Genomic DNA, 16,160 nt, shown 5'->3' with positions numbered 1-16,160 from the left:
CACAGATAACTGAAGAAAACTAGTTCCTGTTATCTGGATGCACACGCAAACTAGACTTGTTAAATCCACGAGAAGAGGTTTCTGCGGTCGGCTACCATCAAGTACAGAACCGCATCCCTTTCCTCTAGGTGGGCTGAGAACAGCAGTGGTGGTGGGGGGGGGAAGTGAAACCTACACTTTGATCACAACAGGCATACGTCACTGTCCTCTTACTGTCCTCAACATCTGCAGAGTTGCATTGCTGTGCAGCCCTGAAGTCAAGCTCTCACTTCGGGAAAACAAACGGAGAGCTTTATGACCCAGAGAGACATAAAACACGTTGCTAAACTCGATACACGCATGAGGAGACATCTTAAAAAAAAGAAAAAAAAAAAAAAGAAAAAGCACTTCTCTTTTTTGACTTCCCATATAACCGACACTTTGGATATTGTGTGGGAATCCTGTGAATTAGCACGTACTTCTCCTCGCCTACCTTTACACAACCGATAGGCAACATAAAGACATAGTAATAGACTTCACGGATCAGAAAAACATAAGCAACCCAGCGTGTCCAATGTACTGTGACAGTGCCTGTACTTGGATAAAACATAACTAAAGTGATTTTACAGTGGATGTGAGGGAATTCTTGAGTTAAAACTGTAATTAATGGGTGACATTTTGTGCTGCATGTGTGCGTGTCTAAAACGAGTTTACACCACGAAAAAAAAGGGACATGGATGTGTGAGTGAGTTAAAAAAATATGTGAGAGAAATTCAGACGGCAGCAAGAGATCAATGTCTGAAATTTTGGGGAAAAAACACAGAAATCATACGAGGCTTTTTATGAATTCAGTGAGTTACTCTGACTTTAGCTCCACTAAGCGGCTCCTTTTCACCGTTTGTGATATAGTTTCTGGAGCAACTCACACTTTATCTCCCGGGCAGTAATCTTTAAAATCAAACCCAAAGATGAGTTATATATTTTTTTTTAATGGAAAATGGGAACGACAAGATCTAAAAACCAAATCCAACGATATAATCTTGTTGCCGTTTTTGGGACATTTTGCAGCTGCCGTTGCCTTTTTCTACATGCAGATTAATGGAACCCAAATGGTGACATGGTGCTCAAAATGCAGACGGACAATCTATAAAAAAAAGGACTTTCAAAAGTTCAGACAGGTGCGACACTACTTTTTCTAAGCCAATGTGTCAGTATGGAGGAGTGGCTGGCTGATATGCCTCCAATATATGAATTTAAGGGTGTATTCGCTGTATGTAGCAATCTAAGTGGTGGGATTAGATCAACAGATTGGTATGCGGACGAGGTGGGTGATCTGTTGTTTATTTCTCACGCCACTCAGTCAACCATAAAAAGGAAGAACACACCTAAAGAGGCGTATGTCAATTAAATAAACGTGTAAAATCTTGTCCCTTAAAAACGACAGTACACATTCTGTCTACGTATGTGTGTGCGTGGTGTGTGTGTGTGTGTGTGTGTGTGTGTGTGTGTGTGTGTGTGTGTGTGTGTGTGTGTGTGTGTGTGTGTGTGTGCGTTCTTCACCTTGATCCAGATTGCTGTGGTCCGGCGTCTCGGCCCCTCCCGTCGTGGTCGTCTGGCCTCCCGACGCGTCGCTGAGCGGGTCGCTCCGGTTGACGCTCTCCCTGGAGCCGAAGCGCACGCGGGCGCCGGAGCGGGAGCTGATGTCGGGCGACGTGTCCGACAGCCCCGGGAGGTCCTCCGCCTTGGTGGGCGTCACCGTGAAGCGCACCGATGCCATGGCAACTCACTTGCGGAAGAAGAAGGAGGAGGAGGAGGAGGAGGAGGAGGAGGGAGGGGATGTTGTGTGGGATGCAGAGGGGGTGATGGGGTCAAGGGATAGGTAGTGGGGCTGTGCTGAGCTGTGCTGAGCTAGGCTATCTCCCAGGTGGGGCTGAGGTATCGGCGTCCTCTACAATTCCTCCTTTTACAGCTGTGATTCGCCATTGAAGCAAAGTGTTTGGCTGCCAGCAGGCATGTGAAAGAGGAAAAAAACTTTCTGTGCCTACGAACTTTCTGATCCCTTATGAATGGGAGAGGAGTTATAAGTAGCACATAAGAAGAAAAAAAAATCCTTTACTCTAAATATGTGGTGTACTAGTGTCAAGCAGCTATCAGAAAGAGGTGAGGATGTCTCTTTCAAGTTAAATCGTTTCCTTCTTCCCATCAAACTGCAATGAAATTGTGTTCCTGCTCTTTGAAAAGTGTCTTTTCATCCTACACTACGTCTCCGATCCTCCAGATGGCAACTCAGTTTTGTCCTACATGCACCGTTAAGATAAAAACAATTGTCTTTCTAATGGCAGCAGCAATCGGTGATCACATCCAGGATGGGGGAAGCCATGGTGGGAAGAAAAAGTCATCAGAGGGAAATGATAGAGAGAAAGAGAGAAAAACATAAAGCAGAGAAATTAGTTCACACAGCAAAAAAACATTGTGAAAAGGAACGCGTTACCTTAAAATCAAAGCAGGCTACGTGTATGATGAATCCAAATGGAAAAGAGGCACCAATCTTGATATCATTTTATCTAAATCATGAAGTCCGCAATGCAGATTTTTCACCAAAACCGTATGAGAGTTATCGCCAAGCAGCGTTTGTGCAATGTGTTTACGAGTAAAGACAGTCAGGTTTAAAAACGCTGACTCACCCACATAAGAAAAAGAAGCACCGCAGGTTCACTTTTTAGGTAAAAGATCCGGCGATAGCAGTCACATCAAGTCCACTTCTGGGCTCTAAAAGCAACAAATGCAGGCTTCAACATGTCTCACTACAAACATGGTTTGATAGAAATTATGTTGCGATGGATTTCGATCATAATCTTTACATTTTATCTACTTAAATGGGACATTTCTATCTTTTTGTTGTAACTTAACCAGGTTCCACTAACTCTTAGAAATATTTGACAGGGGTATTATCCTTACAAAGGAAGGAAGTGTAAAACAATAACTACCGTGAGTCACACCATCGGCCTGTGAGACTTGCAGGTGCAGAGTCAACCACGCAAAAAAAGACAGGTGGATGTAGCTGAACTGTGGTTTTTAGCTGGGTTCATAATTTAATTATTAAAGGAGAGCGGTTCCAACCGGTTGTGCCAGTAGCTGCTGGCAGTTTTCTCTCAGTCTGCATGCAGAAGCACAAGCACACTTTCCTGTCTGTCTCACACGCTGTGTCCACACCCAGAGATGGACAGGAGAAGGGGAAGGGGGGGGTGGGGGTAAGATAAAGAGAGACGCGATACTGGTTTTGCTGGTTCAACAAAAAACGAGTCTCCCTTAAAAGGAGAGGAGGGTGAGTTTATTTGCACAAACTTCCAGATTCCAGCGTTTGTCCGACACAGTGGGAAAGCTTAGGCCTATCCCAGCACGCATTGTGGGGGGAAAAAAAAAAGCTGGGAAACACCCCGGGGAGGTTATTAGTCTAGACAAACACATTCACGCCTATTGCCAATCATGCGTATCCAATGAAACTCCATGGCATGTCTTTGGACTGAGCGGGGAGACGAGAGGAAACAAGTTGGATAAATTAGGAGGAATATGCGAATTTCACCACGTTTGTTATCTTCGCCCCTAACATGTCAGTTATATTCTCGAGCTGCACTTTTCCAGTCATGTTGAACAAATGTATAAATATATCTTGGGGCAGTTTTCCTTAGTTTTTTTGTCCCGAGCACAGATATCACACTATGTTCCATTGAGAAACATGGGTGTCTCCTTTTTTTTTTCCTAGGTTTGCTACTGCAGACATTTGTTCATTATGCGCCATTACAACAGATGTGGTCACTATAAAATGATGAAAGTTTCCTCTTTCTGCACACTGTTGGTCTAAGCAGTGCTATCAGAGCATGACAAGGCTCAGAACATATTGTTCTCCTTTCAGCTCTGATTTGTCCTTTTTCTTTTGGTATTTTTTTTTTACATTTGAGATGATTGTTAATCTGCTCAGTTACACAAAATCCATACTGTTGCATTACTAGTATATTAGTTTGTTTCTGTACTTTTGCTCTGGTTTATGCTTTTAGATGCTTGTTTAAGAAAGGAGATGCACTTATGACTTCTGGTGACTAGTAGTTCTCTTGAATACCTATGTTGAATACACTTCCTGTAAGTCGCTTTGGATAAAAGCGTCTAATAAATGACTGTAATGTAATAATGTTTTTGATATATTGTGAGGCATCATCAGCATTGTGTGGTGTGTTTACTGAACCCTAAATGTCAAAAAAGCACAGTTGCCTAAACATCACAAACCAAGTTGATTTAAAACAACCAAATGGGACTTTTGCAACCAAAATATCAACATATTGTTCAAATACTTTCCATTAAAACTCTTACAAGCTGTATTAATGATGCAGGTGGTTTCATTTTCTGGGTTATTGCATGCATGTTTAGTGATCAACAATGTGTCATTTCACATTTAAGATCATTTAAAACATTAAAACACATGACTATAATGAGGAATAACAGAGAATAAAAGGCATAAATAAGGAGTAATCTCACCCATCTCTCAGTCTCAATGTTAATCAATATGTATCCACACATTTAGACATTAATTAACCCTAAATGTCAAAAAAGCACAGTTGCCTAAACATCACAAAACAAGTTGATTTAAAACAACCAAATGGGACTTTTGCAACCAAAATATCAACATATTGTTCAAATACTTTCCATTAAAACTCTTACAATCTGTATTAATGATGCAGGTGGTTTCATTTTCTGGGTTATTTCATGCATGTTTAGTGATCAACAATGTGTCATTTCACATTTCTTCATCACATTTAAGATTGCATCATTTAAAACATTCAAACACATGACTATAATGAGGAATAACAGAGAATAAAAGGCATAAATAAGGAGTAATCTCACCCATCTCTCAGTCTCAGTGTTAATCAATATGTATCCACACATTTAGACATTAATTAGGATAAACAAAGACTTCAATTAGATCCCATCCACACACAGTCTCCCCCTCTAAGCCAATTAAGCTGCAGCCATGATGGTCCTGTCTGCATAGGTCTCTCTGGTGCAGCTAGCCGATGCTAACGTTAGCTTACAGGCTAGCCATGCTGCCGACCCTCCTGACAGCAACTCCGCCAAAATGCTCACTGAAAAAACCTCCATGCTCACCTGTTAGCACACCTGGCTTTATGCTTCCTTCTTGGAAAAAACGCCTCCACCCATAGGTGCTGTTTTCAGTCACATCTGGGAAGATCTTTGGCTCCTCTCCCAGGTTTTATCGGCACTACTTTTGCGACAAGACCACAAAAAAAAAAAAAAAACATGCGCTGTTTGGATTGGTCCTGTGTCGCTTGCCGTAGTTGCCTATAGTCGGCGCATGCGCGGTGATGACCGAGCGGCTGGTGGTGGATGGGAAGTGCAGTCCATTTATGATGACCATTGAATGACAGTTTAAAAAATAAGTTTTTTAATAATAGATTAAATCAAATCAATAAATTAAAAATATATTTATTTTTTTTAATAAATATAATAAAAAAATCAAATGTTTCACTTTAATCTTAATATGAAATAAAAATAAAAAAAACAAGTATTATAAATAAGCAATAAAAAAATAATGAAATCAACAATAACTGAAATATTATATTTACAGACAGAAAAAACATAATATTTCAGTTATTGTTGATTTTCTACTGTTTTTTATAACATGAAGTGTGACAGAAATACCAATGTGTTTATATAAACATGAAGTTAAAAGTATATTATTATTATAACTATAATTATTAATTATTTTTTAAGTTATTGTGGATTTATTTACTTACTTACTTACTTATTTATTTAAAATACTTGTTTGTTTTTTCTACTATGTACCTTGTTTGCACGATATCTATACTGCTGTAAATCTTAATATACATAAGTAACCTGTTTTAAAAACGTTTTTCAATAATAAATGCTTCAAATGTTTCACTTTAATCTTAATATACATAAGTAACATTATTATAATTGGGACAGAAATACCAATGTGTATATAAACATGAAGTTAAAGTATATTGATGGTATAAGATATAAGATAATAAGATAAGGAGGAATATAATAATAAGAGATAAGATAAGATGATCCTTTATTAGGACAGAAATACCAATGCATGGGATATTTTTTTAAGGAGGACTATAATAATTGTAATAAATTGATAAACTAAGATGAAGGAACACATATGGAATTATTGGTAAACAAACAAATGCTCAACAAACCAGAATATGTTTTATATTTTAGATTCTTCAAAGTAGTTGAATGAGAAGGTGGGTCCAAACTTTTGACTGGTACAGCATAAACATGAAGTTAAAGTATATTGATGGTATAAGATAAGATAAGATGATCCTTTATTAGGACCACAGCAGGGAACTTTGCAAATTTACAATTTTAAGGTACTTTTACTTTAGTATTTCCATGTTATACTACGTTATACAAGTTTTTCAATAATAAATTCAATCAAAAAATATTTTTAAATTTTTTCAATAATAAATTAAAATAATAAAAAATCTAATGTTTCACTTTAATCTTAATATACATAATTAACATTATTATAAGATAAGATAAGATAAGATAAGATAATCCTTTATTAGTCCCTCAGCGGGGAAATTTGCAGGCTTACAGCAGCATAGGGTAAAGTGCACACAAGAGACATAGTAAAAGTAAAAATGAAATGAAATAAAACAAGTATTATAAATAAGCAATAAAAAACAGTAGAAAATCAACAATAACTGAAATATTATATTTACAGACAGAAAACAGAATATTTCAGTTATTGTTGATTTTCTACTGTTTTTTATAACTGTGACAGAAATACCAATGTGTGTATAAACATGAAGTTAAAGGTATATTATTATTACAACTATAATTATTCTTTAAGATGATCCTTTATTAGTTCCACAGCAGGGAACTTTGCAAATTTACAATTTTAAGGTACTTTTACTTTAGTATTTCCATGTTATGCTACGTTATACTTCTACTCCACTACATTTCAGAGGGAAATATTACACCAGACAGCTGTAGTTTCTAGTTACTTTTTTATATTGTTACATTATAATTGTAATAATAAACTTGCACAGTTTAAGATTAAAGCAGCAGCTCCAAAAGTATTTATTACAATTTTTATTTTTTTTACATAGTTGTATTGAGACTTTTACTAAAGTAAATGATTTGATTACTTCTTCCACCACTGAGTGTCTCATCCACCAAACCAAGCCAGGTAAATGTGTACATGTACTTTTGATTATGTATTGTGTTATGCATGCACCTTTCAGTTTGTGATACTAAGTGTTTTCTTTTGCAGGCTCTTGACCAACACTGGTTTATAAGATTAGATCATTGTTTAAGCTTTAGCTGCAGATTATCTTTTGGGTGTGAAGTCCATTGTTTTTTTAATTCAGGATTAAAATTCACTTTATGGAAATTTGTTGAGTTATGAAAAACAACTAAAAAGGCAAGAACACACAATTCACAGCATTTTCAGCAAAACCATTAATTGAGTCATTGCGCTTTGTATGGAAGCATCTGCATTTGTTATGTTTCTCCATTAATTTATTCAGGTTTCATTGTTTAATTGATCACGTCTGGATTTTATGAACACAGAGACGACCGCTTCCAAACCATCAACCAAACATTTATTCCATATGAAAACAAAATTTTAACATCCTTAAATGAATGTCAACAAATTACGGCACATAAAAAAAAGAAGATACATGACATCACTGACAGCTGATATCCAACGAACAAATTTGGGTGAAACTGAGGACAAATCCCCGCTTCACGTTCATAAATTGTGATCCTGAATGTGTTTTTTGACATTTTGCTTTACAGTCCCATCTTCGCCCGCAGTGCTCCACTTCCTGGTCCGACCCCCGTCCCTCCAGCTCTCTCATCTCTTCCCCTCACAGAATGGGTCTTGGCTGCTGTGTGAGCAGAAGGCCGAAGCGTTTCTTCAGCGTCACCCGGTGTCGGGAGAACTTGTCGTCTGGGGAGAAGCGAGCCGGGTGGGCCGAGCTGGTGGGCTGCCCAGCAGGACAAATCTTCTGTTGGTGTCGAAAGACAGAAAGAGAATAAAATAAATTCAACAATAGATCAACAAATCTGACTAAATCAACGCTTTGTGGTGTTACAATAAGAAAGCCGCAACTAATACTTATTTGTAATATAATTTAATATATACATTATTTGTGTAATTGTATTATCAATATTGTATACTATAGTTTTTGTAGTTAAGTCTATAAAACTTCAGGAAAAAGCCACTAATGCCTGAAACAAATTCCCAATTGAGCCCTTCAGGTTGCTTGTTTTGGTCCACAACCAAAATATATTATATGTGCTTGATAATTGCGAAATCATATGTCATGTAATAACTACAATAACTTGATCTGCTTATCATTGCTTCCATTTAAATGTAGGAAAAGCACAGCTGTCTCTTGCAGCTCAGAACCACTATGGAAAGTTTTGCCCAATGTCAAGCTTATATTTAGTCCACATTGTTATGTTATTTATAGTAAAATACATGTATGTGTGTGTGCATATGTATATTTTATCTTTAATGTGACTGATGTGTGTTGTGTTATACATAAATGCATAAATGTTCAGTTTTTGTGATGTTAGCAGAGGTGGTGTTTCTTTCAGGTGAAGAAAACCCTGCAAAATGTCTTTTATGAATCAAATCAAAACCTTAAAACGTGACCAAAAAGGTTGAGGATGCATTTAAGAAACAACATTACAAGGCTTAACGACAATACACATGTAGTACATTCTGCAGAGTGGATGAGATGCAAGACAAACTTGGGTTTTGGCAACTTGGATATACAAACAAATACAGTTTTTGAAATTGGATTAATTACATTATTTAAAAGAAAAATGAATTGCAGATTATAGAAACCTGACTGTTTACTTTTTATCATCTGAAATAGATTAAATTGAAGGTTGAAGTCACTCAACCCACAGTATTTATGGGCTACTTTAATAAATAAGTTAAATATATTCAGATAGAAAGCATGTAAACACAACATTACTTTACCTTCATAGTGTAGACTCTGTCTCCCAGCTCGTTGAGGTAAAACTGAAGGAACATCTTGAAGATAAAGTGTCTTTTAAGCTTCAAAATATATAAAATAAGTTGTTTTATATCGATAAAAACCCCAAAAGTAGCAGGAAACACGCTCGTTCTCTTCTGGAGTCCACGTGTGGCGAGGTTTCTCGTTTCTCGCCGGATATCCGGTTTAGAATTCAGCGCGCGTTGCATCCTGGGAAATGTGGTTTAATGATACATTATCATAAAATACTTTATAACACCTCCCAAAGGCACATTTTAAGTTGTTTTAAGATAAATACAATTGATTTTGAGCTTGAAGGTTTGTTGTTGAGTTTGTAAATAGTTGTTTACCACAAAAAAACACATCTCATGGCCTTTATTAGCAGATGTTTTAACTGTTTCCATGGAAATGGGCCAGTTGTCTTCATGTGATCTAAGCATTTAATACAATATTTAATTAAATATTGATTAAATGGCACATCAATACTATCAATATTCCAACTTCATATAAAAATTTAAAAACATATTCCAACGAATTTGTTTCACATTTCTGGCCTTATTAGTGTTTTATGATCAATTAGATGATAATACATTTGCAGAACACAAGCATGACTATGATATATTGGTATTGTGCTGCTTTCATCTGATATCATGAAAATAAAATATAATATGTAGAATAAAATTAAAATTCTATAAACATTTAGAAGTCTAGAATGTTTTTTTATGCACAGAACCTTCAGTCAGAAGAAAACAAATCAACCGGGACAAAGTTTATTTTTAAAAACATAATGCAGACGCAAACTGATTTATTGGTTGAAGACTTATCATCTCTCACATGAAAGGTAGGCACAATGATTATGATAATATTTCACATTCTGTTTGTATTATTTACCACTGAAAGTTAAAACGGTTAAACTGTAATTTAACACTTTAATGGACCAAAAAATGTGCACATGCCCATGTTGCATAAAAATATACTATATATTTTACTTGATATTATTCTATTTTATGAATATATTTATATATTATATTATTATTTTAATACTGTAATTATTATATTTCTATCGTAATGTTGTGTTAATATTCAAATCTATATTATGACGTACTTTTTTATTTTAAAACGTTGTTTTTTTCTGAAACGTTCATGCCAATGAAGCCCAATTGAATTGAACTAAAATTATTGTGCAGCAGCTACAGTACAAAGTAGGAAAGAGTGCAAATATATTAAGCAAATAAAACAAAATATGAAGAAAATTGAATGCAATGTGCACAAGGCCAGAAAGGTTAAAAGGTTGACAGTAAGTAAATATATATATATATATATAACTGTTTTTAATTATAATTAATTATATCCTGTACCAACACATCTAAAATCTGTATCATTTCCTGCAGATAGGTTGGCATGTGAATTTTCACACACATTTTCTCTCTCTTTTTTCATTACATTACAGTCATTTAGCAGACACTTTTATCCAAAGCGACTTACAATCAGTAGTATATTACATATTCATGCAACATCCAGTCCACACCGATGGCAAACCTTCGGGAGCAACTTGGGGTTAAGTATCTTGCCCAAGGACACATCGACTGCCAAAGCCGGGTATCAAACCACCGACCCTCTGATTGGAGAACTACCTTGCTCTCCACTACGCCACAGCCGCCCCCAGTATGCTCTATGGCAGTCAAAAGAAAACATTTTATGGAGTTTTAATAAAATACTTAGAAATAGAAGACATTCAAAGTGGTTTGTGTCGTGGGATCGCTATTGGAATTTATCAAAATTGCCATTGATATTCTCACTTTCCTCTGACAGTCACAATCCACAGACGCACAGAGAATAACGATGGATCCGGTGTTGTTTTCTCTTCCTGAGATCATCCTAAACGACAGAGAAGAGCCTGATCAACATCGCACTCTGTCAAGACCCCTGTCCTCCTCTTCTTATTTCTCCCCACATTACCACCAGCTGGTTCCTGCTTCACATCAGGAGCTGGACTTCCGAAAATCAACAGAACCTTTCCTCCAGTCGAGCCACAAACTCATCGGACGAATTGGACCGCTTCGTCCATCAAAACCTCATCTCGCAGCGGGTGAACCGGTGTCGCTGAGCTCTCCCACAGTCGCACAAATGCTCAAGAGGAGAGCGAACTCTCATCAGAGAGCAGACAAGCTGTCCTGGACACAAATGGACTCGAACCAGCAACATGTGCAGCACCTGGTCCCGAGCCTGACGGGCCCTTTCCGACCCCCAGCCCAGGACTGTCCCTCCTTCTTAAACGTCCTGCCCGGTGTTCGTCCCCCATCACTCACCCTCCAGACCCAGCCTCCTCTTTTTCCAGAGCTCATGCTAACCCACTGCTTTCCGCACGACTCCTGCTGGCCCAACGTGAGCCCCGTCGCCTCCTCGCCGAACTCAAACTTTGGTCTGGGCCCCCACGTGTTGGTGCCCGTCAGCAGCCCGCCAAAGTTTTGCTGCAGCCCCTGTTCACCTCCTCGCTCCTGGCTCCTCTTGCCGGAGGTTAGTCCCAGATGGTGCATGTGTCCGCCGGCGGCGCACGTCCATCGACCCGGCAGTCAAGACCCGTAAGAGACATTGACAGAAAATAATGACACAGACGTATAAACACTGTGATTACTGTATCTGACTTCACACTTTTGGCCCCAGGGTCTCGGGAGGAACCGCTCAGCAGATCGGCGAGCAGTTAAACGGGACGTCAGGGAAAGAGCAGCTTGAAGAGCAGGCCAAGTCAGAAGGTCAGAGGTCAAGGATTTAGATGAAAGGGCAAGGAGGTCACATGAAAGTGAATTTTTTAGCGTTTTTTGGTCGAGTCCACCACTTTGGTCCAGACTGACATTTTGTTCAGACGTTCATGGTCACCAGAGGAAGAATCTTTTCTCCTATAGTGCTACCATGACATGTACATGCACAACTACATGTACAGGTCAAAAATTCAGTTTGTCCAATACTTTGTTTTATGACTAAATACCTAATTATCCAATTTGCATTATCACCATTATACCTGCTAAACATCAACATGTCATCATTCTCATTGAGAGCATGTTAGCATGATGATGATGCTGATTTGAGCATTTATCTCAACAAAGCGTCACAGAGGCTACCAAACAGTATATTAAAAGTAGTCTATCATATAATAAAATTCTTATATAATCATATAATATCAGCCTCACAGGTATCACACAGAGTATTACTTTTAGGAAAAAGTCACACTTTGAGTAATTACAATGTTGAATTAAGTCTCTCTTCTCTCACCCTTTTAAAGTTCTTTCTCAGTCTTTGCTAACAGAAGAAGAGCAGAAAAATAATACAGTCAAAGGAACAAAGTCCAAGGTTTCTCCTGAATCTTTGGACAAGAAATCACTGGCAGAACGCGCCTTTGAGGAATACATGAGGATCATGAACTCCCTCAGTCCAAAGGTGCCTCTCCCAAAAATGATTTCATCTTTCAACTGCTAAAAAATCTTTCATGTTTTGTCATTTTGTTCAAACAGCAAATATTTCACCATTGAAATAACCTCTACAATGTGAAAAGGTACGTTTGTACTACCATAAACGCCTTAAGCTTCTGCTGTTTTGTGGATGTAATCAGATCCAAGAGGAGGTGCAGGTCAAAGAGAATGCAAATAAGGAAGACGAGGATGAGGAGGAGAAACTGAAGATAGAGAACGGCTCATTCCTGGAGTATCTGGATGAACTGTGCAGCAATGAGGACTTTGTCAGAGAGGCAAGTTATTGATGGCATTAATGGAATATATAAACGATTAATTCATTGTTAGTTTTGACATGTTTCTTGAACTTATTTTCATCGAAAAAGTTCCCTTTTTTTAAATCACGACAATATGATAATTTAATATTGAGAAAAAGTACAAAATTAATATTTGTCTTTTTGTTCCACTATATTAGTTGATTGTGGATGATAATGCTGATTAGTGTGGGCAACTCTAAGGAAAATATTTTATAGTCTTCGGGTCTCAATCTGTGCTCGTCCGTCTCTCAGGTGGGGTCGACACTGAACACGAAGTTCCTGGATTCCCTCCTTTCTTCAGACCCGGAGCCCATTGACCTTCTTTCATTGGAAAAACGAGAGCAAGAGGTGATAAAATATGATAATTCATACTGTAAATGTTGTGGTTTTGTTGTCTTTTGAGCAGGAGGTTGATCTAAAATTTGCAGAACAAGCTAACGCTACCATCAGTACTATTTTAAAATGCAGATGTGATAGCTACTGTATGTTTGCAAGAAAAAAAATGGTTGTCAATGGCTTTTAAAAATAAAATCTTTGCAGGTGACACTGCAGAAGAATCAATCTTCTGCTGACGCCATGTTTGATCCTGTAACTGACGGCACATCTCCGGTGTGTGACGAGTACTTGTGTCATTATTGTTCTCATAAATACACACAGTATGAGAGGTAGAAAGTAGATAATCAGGGTTTTATTTGAACTATTTGGTACTTTTATTTAAACTTTTTTGAAAGCAGGATTCTTACTTGTTACATGAGTATTGCTGTGGATTTGTCACTTTTAAGGCTAAAATTTACAACCTGTGGCTGTAGAGTTTGAAAGACATTGGACGCTATCAAGTTGCATTATGGGAATTGTAGGATACAGGGGGCGTGGCTCTTGCTAGAGAGTAAAAGTCAGGATATCTTGACTTCTGCTGCTTCGATTTTGATGATTCTTTTAAAAATGTGTCCACCACAAGCTCCCCAAATTTACAGAACTGCAATACTAAATTGCTGTAGTACCTCTTTAATTTCACCTCTCTCTCTCTCTCAGGTGGAGTCGACGCTGAATACAGAGCACATGGACCCCCCTGTCTCTTCAGATCAAGATAACATTGACCTTCTTTCACAGAGGGAACTTTTGCAAGAGGTAACACGATAATAAATAACAGTTTTGAGGTCGCTATTTGTTGCCGTTTATTAGGGGAGCTGTCAGGAAAGAAAATACTGTAAGATTTCAAGCATAGAATCCCAAAAAAAAACATGTCTTAACATTTGACATGCAAGAAACAGGCCAGTTGTTATGGAAAGCACTAATCACATTTCTAATTCTCTTTTATTAAAAATGTAAAACCTTTTATTTCTACCCTTGCTCTACAGATCATGATGGTGATCGAGCAGCAGTTAACACAACTATCCGCTGCCGACTCCGACACTTTCACTCCTGTAACCAAAGAAACATCTCTGGCAAATTCACGTGTCGAGGAAACGGCACCACTCCAAAACACCCAATCGCCCATTTTGGATCCTCCGGACTCAAAGTCTGACACACGTCCAAACAACGATGGACAAAAGACACCTCTGAGGAAAACGGGCTGTTCTCCGCTCCTCCCTTCACACCTTCTAGAAGAGCCAACTTATAACCCCGTTAATGCCACGTCTCCTCCCAACCACGATGGTTCCCTTTTCATGAACAATATCCCTTCATCTCTGCAGTTGCATGCAAATATCTCCCCACACACCAGTCTGACTTCTGCTTTGGAGGCAGGAGACAATGGTGCCTTTGTGGAGACACCTGCAGCCACAAAGTCAGAAGAAGCCTCGATGTCCCTCTTTAACCTCGAGGACAAACAGTCAGCTCAGGAGTCCCAGAATCCTCAGGAAGGACCTCTACCTGGAGACCTTCCTGCCTCCGAGTCGCCCTCAAACTCAGGTGTTTCAGGGTCCAACGATCCTGCTCCCAGTTTCGGAGGTGATTTCTTCGAGGTACCTTGCCCACTACCTTGGATACGGGAGCTTGAGGAACAATGTATAAACCCCAACAACATAAACCCAAACTCGTATCCTGAGGCATGTCCTGTGCCAGCTTCTTCCCCTTTTGTAGCGTATTCCCATCCAGACCCTTGTGATCCCTACTTTAACGTCATTTTATCAGACACTGTGCCGGAAAAACATACAGCGGAGCCACCGAATGGGTTGCAAGTTTCTGAAGACTTAGAATCATCTGAAGTCAGGGCGGGACATCCGGGTGAGACGGAGAGAAAAGAGGTCGATATAGCATTGACCCAAAAGCAAACCACTACAAAAACAAGAGAGGAAATGTCGACGAAAAATACTTTTGATAGGAAGGAGAAGAATAAAGAGAATAAGACCAAACCAGCCAGACGCAGTCAAAGGCTGTCGGGTCAAAATGGAAAACCGAAATCAATACTGAGTGGTGAACTCACAGTAGAGAGAGCAGAGGAGAAGGAAGCAAGTGAAAAGAGTCATAAGGAGACAGAGATGGACAGGGTGGTTCATGAAAAACACAAGAGGCGTTCCTCAGGAGGAAGGCAGTTATTTCAAAGAGAGCGAGGCCGAGCATCAAAAACAGCAAATACAGCTGGGCAATTTTCAGAGATTGGAGAGAAGGAGCATCGTCAAAAACTCCCAGGGGAGATGCAGGAACCCAAGGTGGAGGGAGGGGAGCAGCGGGGCCCCAATTACCCCGATGTGAGCGGTGAAACTGGGGCAGAAAATCCCCCGACGACTGAAATCCCACAAGAGTTAGGTGAGGGGATTCACACGTCCATTATTGCAAGAAGAACGAGGAGCATGACAACTGAGGAGAGAGTGCAGCTGACTCCCCGTTCTGTTAGTAAAGACAGAGGGAAAATCAAACACTCGGAGATGAAGAGAAAGTCCTTGCCTAAGATGGAAATTCAGGAAGACAAACTAGAAGTAAACATGAAGGAGGATGCAGCTGGACGGCAGACTCTGACGGTTTTAAGTCCGATGAAAAGAAGCAGAAACAGGAGAGAGAAAGAGGACAAGGTGTCTCCAACTAAATCTTCTCCACAGAGCCCAAAAGTTCAGACAGAGACTCAGTCAATAGAAGACTCAATGAAGGAGTCATTAGGGGAAGAACTGCTGGTTGAGACAAGGGAGTTACGACCTTCTGTGAAAATCCGTGAGATGAAAACAAGTTCAAACCCTGCTCTGAGTCCAGAGAGCCAACGGCAAAGTCAAACAGTTGCAATAAGTGGAACTGAAAGTAAACGCAGTGAAGTCACAGGAACCGAAACTTTGGACTTCTATAAATTGAGGTCACAAAGTGTGTCAAAAAGGACGGGGGCGACACATCAATCATCTAATAAAGCAGGTGTGAAAGATGAAGGTGAG

The 16,160-nt window shown here is 38.9% G+C and overlaps 2 protein-coding genes across 5 annotated transcripts in view; both read right to left on the bottom strand.

Annotated features, from left to right (window-relative positions):
• LOC129093035 (solute carrier family 12 member 6-like) overlaps positions 1-5,287 on the bottom strand; it is a 28,629-nt gene extending 23,342 nt beyond the window's left edge. For 3 of the 4 annotated variants that reach the window (XM_054600899.1, XM_054600901.1, XM_054600902.1), the window contains exons 1-2: positions 5,137-5,287; positions 1,540-2,311 (exon numbers count right to left, since the gene is read on the bottom strand). In XM_054600899.1, coding sequence (XP_054456874.1) covers positions 1,540-1,756 — 217 coding nt within the window. In that variant the 5' untranslated portion in view covers positions 1,757-2,311; positions 5,137-5,287. Of the gene's footprint in view, positions 1-1,539; positions 2,312-2,663; positions 2,749-5,136 lie in introns of all 4 variants that reach the window. The other variant, XM_054600900.1, reaches the window with a different exon arrangement.
• Positions 5,288-7,372: 2,085 nt separating this feature from the next.
• Positions 7,373-9,220, bottom strand: nop10 (NOP10 ribonucleoprotein homolog (yeast)). The gene is made up of 2 exons (XM_054601718.1): positions 9,023-9,220; positions 7,373-8,036 (listed from the first exon to the last, which is right to left on the bottom strand). Exons 1-2 carry the CDS (start codon positions 9,074-9,076, stop codon positions 7,896-7,898), a joined length of 195 nt encoding a protein of 64 aa, XP_054457693.1. The 5' UTR covers positions 9,077-9,220; the 3' UTR covers positions 7,373-7,895.
• Positions 9,221-16,160: the final 6,940 nt, after the last annotated feature.

The sequence above is a fragment of the Anoplopoma fimbria genome, chromosome 7 (genome assembly GCF_027596085.1).
Source record: "Anoplopoma fimbria isolate UVic2021 breed Golden Eagle Sablefish chromosome 7, Afim_UVic_2022, whole genome shotgun sequence".
NCBI classification, from domain to species: Eukaryota; Metazoa; Chordata; class Actinopteri; order Perciformes; family Anoplopomatidae; genus Anoplopoma; species Anoplopoma fimbria.
The sequence above is the reverse complement of the archived record's forward strand: the minus strand, read 5'-3'. Positions and strand labels throughout refer to the sequence as shown.

Excerpts from the sequence above, each read along its gene's own strand:
- nop10 (XM_054601718.1), bottom strand. The coding sequence starts at position 9,076 with ATGTTCCTTCAGTTTTACCTCAACGAGCTGGGAGACAGAGTCTACACT. Across the intron at positions 8,037-9,022 it reads ACAGAGTCTACACTATGAAG|AAGATTTGTCCTGCTGGGCA; the intron begins GTAAAGTAATGT and ends CGACACCAACAG.